This window comes from Rhizopus microsporus, assembly GCF_002708625.1.
Source record: "Rhizopus microsporus ATCC 52813 unplaced genomic scaffold scaffold_6, whole genome shotgun sequence".
Taxonomy (NCBI): Eukaryota; Fungi; Mucoromycota; class Mucoromycetes; order Mucorales; family Rhizopodaceae; genus Rhizopus; species Rhizopus microsporus.
This window is the reverse complement of record NW_019671921.1, coordinates 782,645-783,497: the sequence shown is the minus strand read 5'-3', so window position 1 is coordinate 783,497 and position 853 is coordinate 782,645. Positions and strand designations below refer to the sequence as shown.

General features: G+C 38.6%; 1 protein-coding gene across 1 annotated transcript in view; it reads left to right on the top strand.

Annotated features, from left to right (window-relative positions):
* The first annotated feature begins 128 nt into the window (after positions 1 to 128).
* Positions 129 to 853, top strand: part of RHIMIDRAFT_280072 (WD40 repeat-like protein) — a 2,019-nt gene continuing 1,294 nt past the window's right edge. Inside the window, exons 1-3 of the mRNA XM_023612879.1 lie at positions 129 to 515; positions 568 to 623; positions 676 to 853. Of these exons, the coding sequence (XP_023467357.1) occupies positions 191 to 515; positions 568 to 623; positions 676 to 853 (559 nt within the window). The 5' untranslated portion in view covers positions 129 to 190. The remainder of the gene's footprint in view (positions 516 to 567; positions 624 to 675) is intronic.

Genomic DNA, 853 nt, shown 5'->3' with positions numbered 1-853 from the left:
TCCAAACACTGAAGGGGATGAGCAATGGCTTTCCAAACATTTGGTACAAAATTTGCGGAAGGTTAATTTACATTTTCGTACGAAACTGAATTATGTGTGATTGTAGTGTGTGTATCGTATTAAAACTGCGGCACTTTAATTTTTTCTTTTTTCTTGCGACATCATTTTGATATCTTCCAAGTGCTAAATTATGGATGTGCTGCCTAGTCAAAGACAACCACCTTCTTCTTCAAAAACCTCTTCTTTAGGAATCAATCGAGATCAGCAAGTAGAAAAGCTATTAAAAGAAGTAAAACAGCTTAAACAAAAGGTTGACATATTAGATAAAGAGAATATCGCCTTGAAGAAAAGCATCTATGACCTGTCAGCAAGATATGCAGCCTCTATATCTCAAGGAGGCATACCATACAAAACAGGACCATTTGTTATTGGTAATGAAGTATCACCTACTGGAAAAGAGATGATTTCAAAGGTTGTCCAGGAAGCAAGTGGAGACATGGAACCATTTCAATCAAGTAGATGCCCTTATTTTACAGACTTGTTACGATGACTAATTCCAACATCTAGTTTATCCTCATGACACTCGTGATGGGAAACCTTTTCAATTGCGTTACGAACTTAAAGTAAGAGAAAAAAAAGTGCTGATACTATCCCTTGTACTGAATATATACTTAGGGTCACTTGGGTGCAGTCTATACCGTCGAGTTTTCCCCCAACGGCGCTCTACTAGCCTCTGGTTCGTTTGATAAGACCGTTCGTATCTGGGACACAGCTTCGGCTCAAAAGGAAACATACTGTCTAAAGGGCCATACATTAAACATATCCGACGTTGCATGGACACCAGATTCATCTA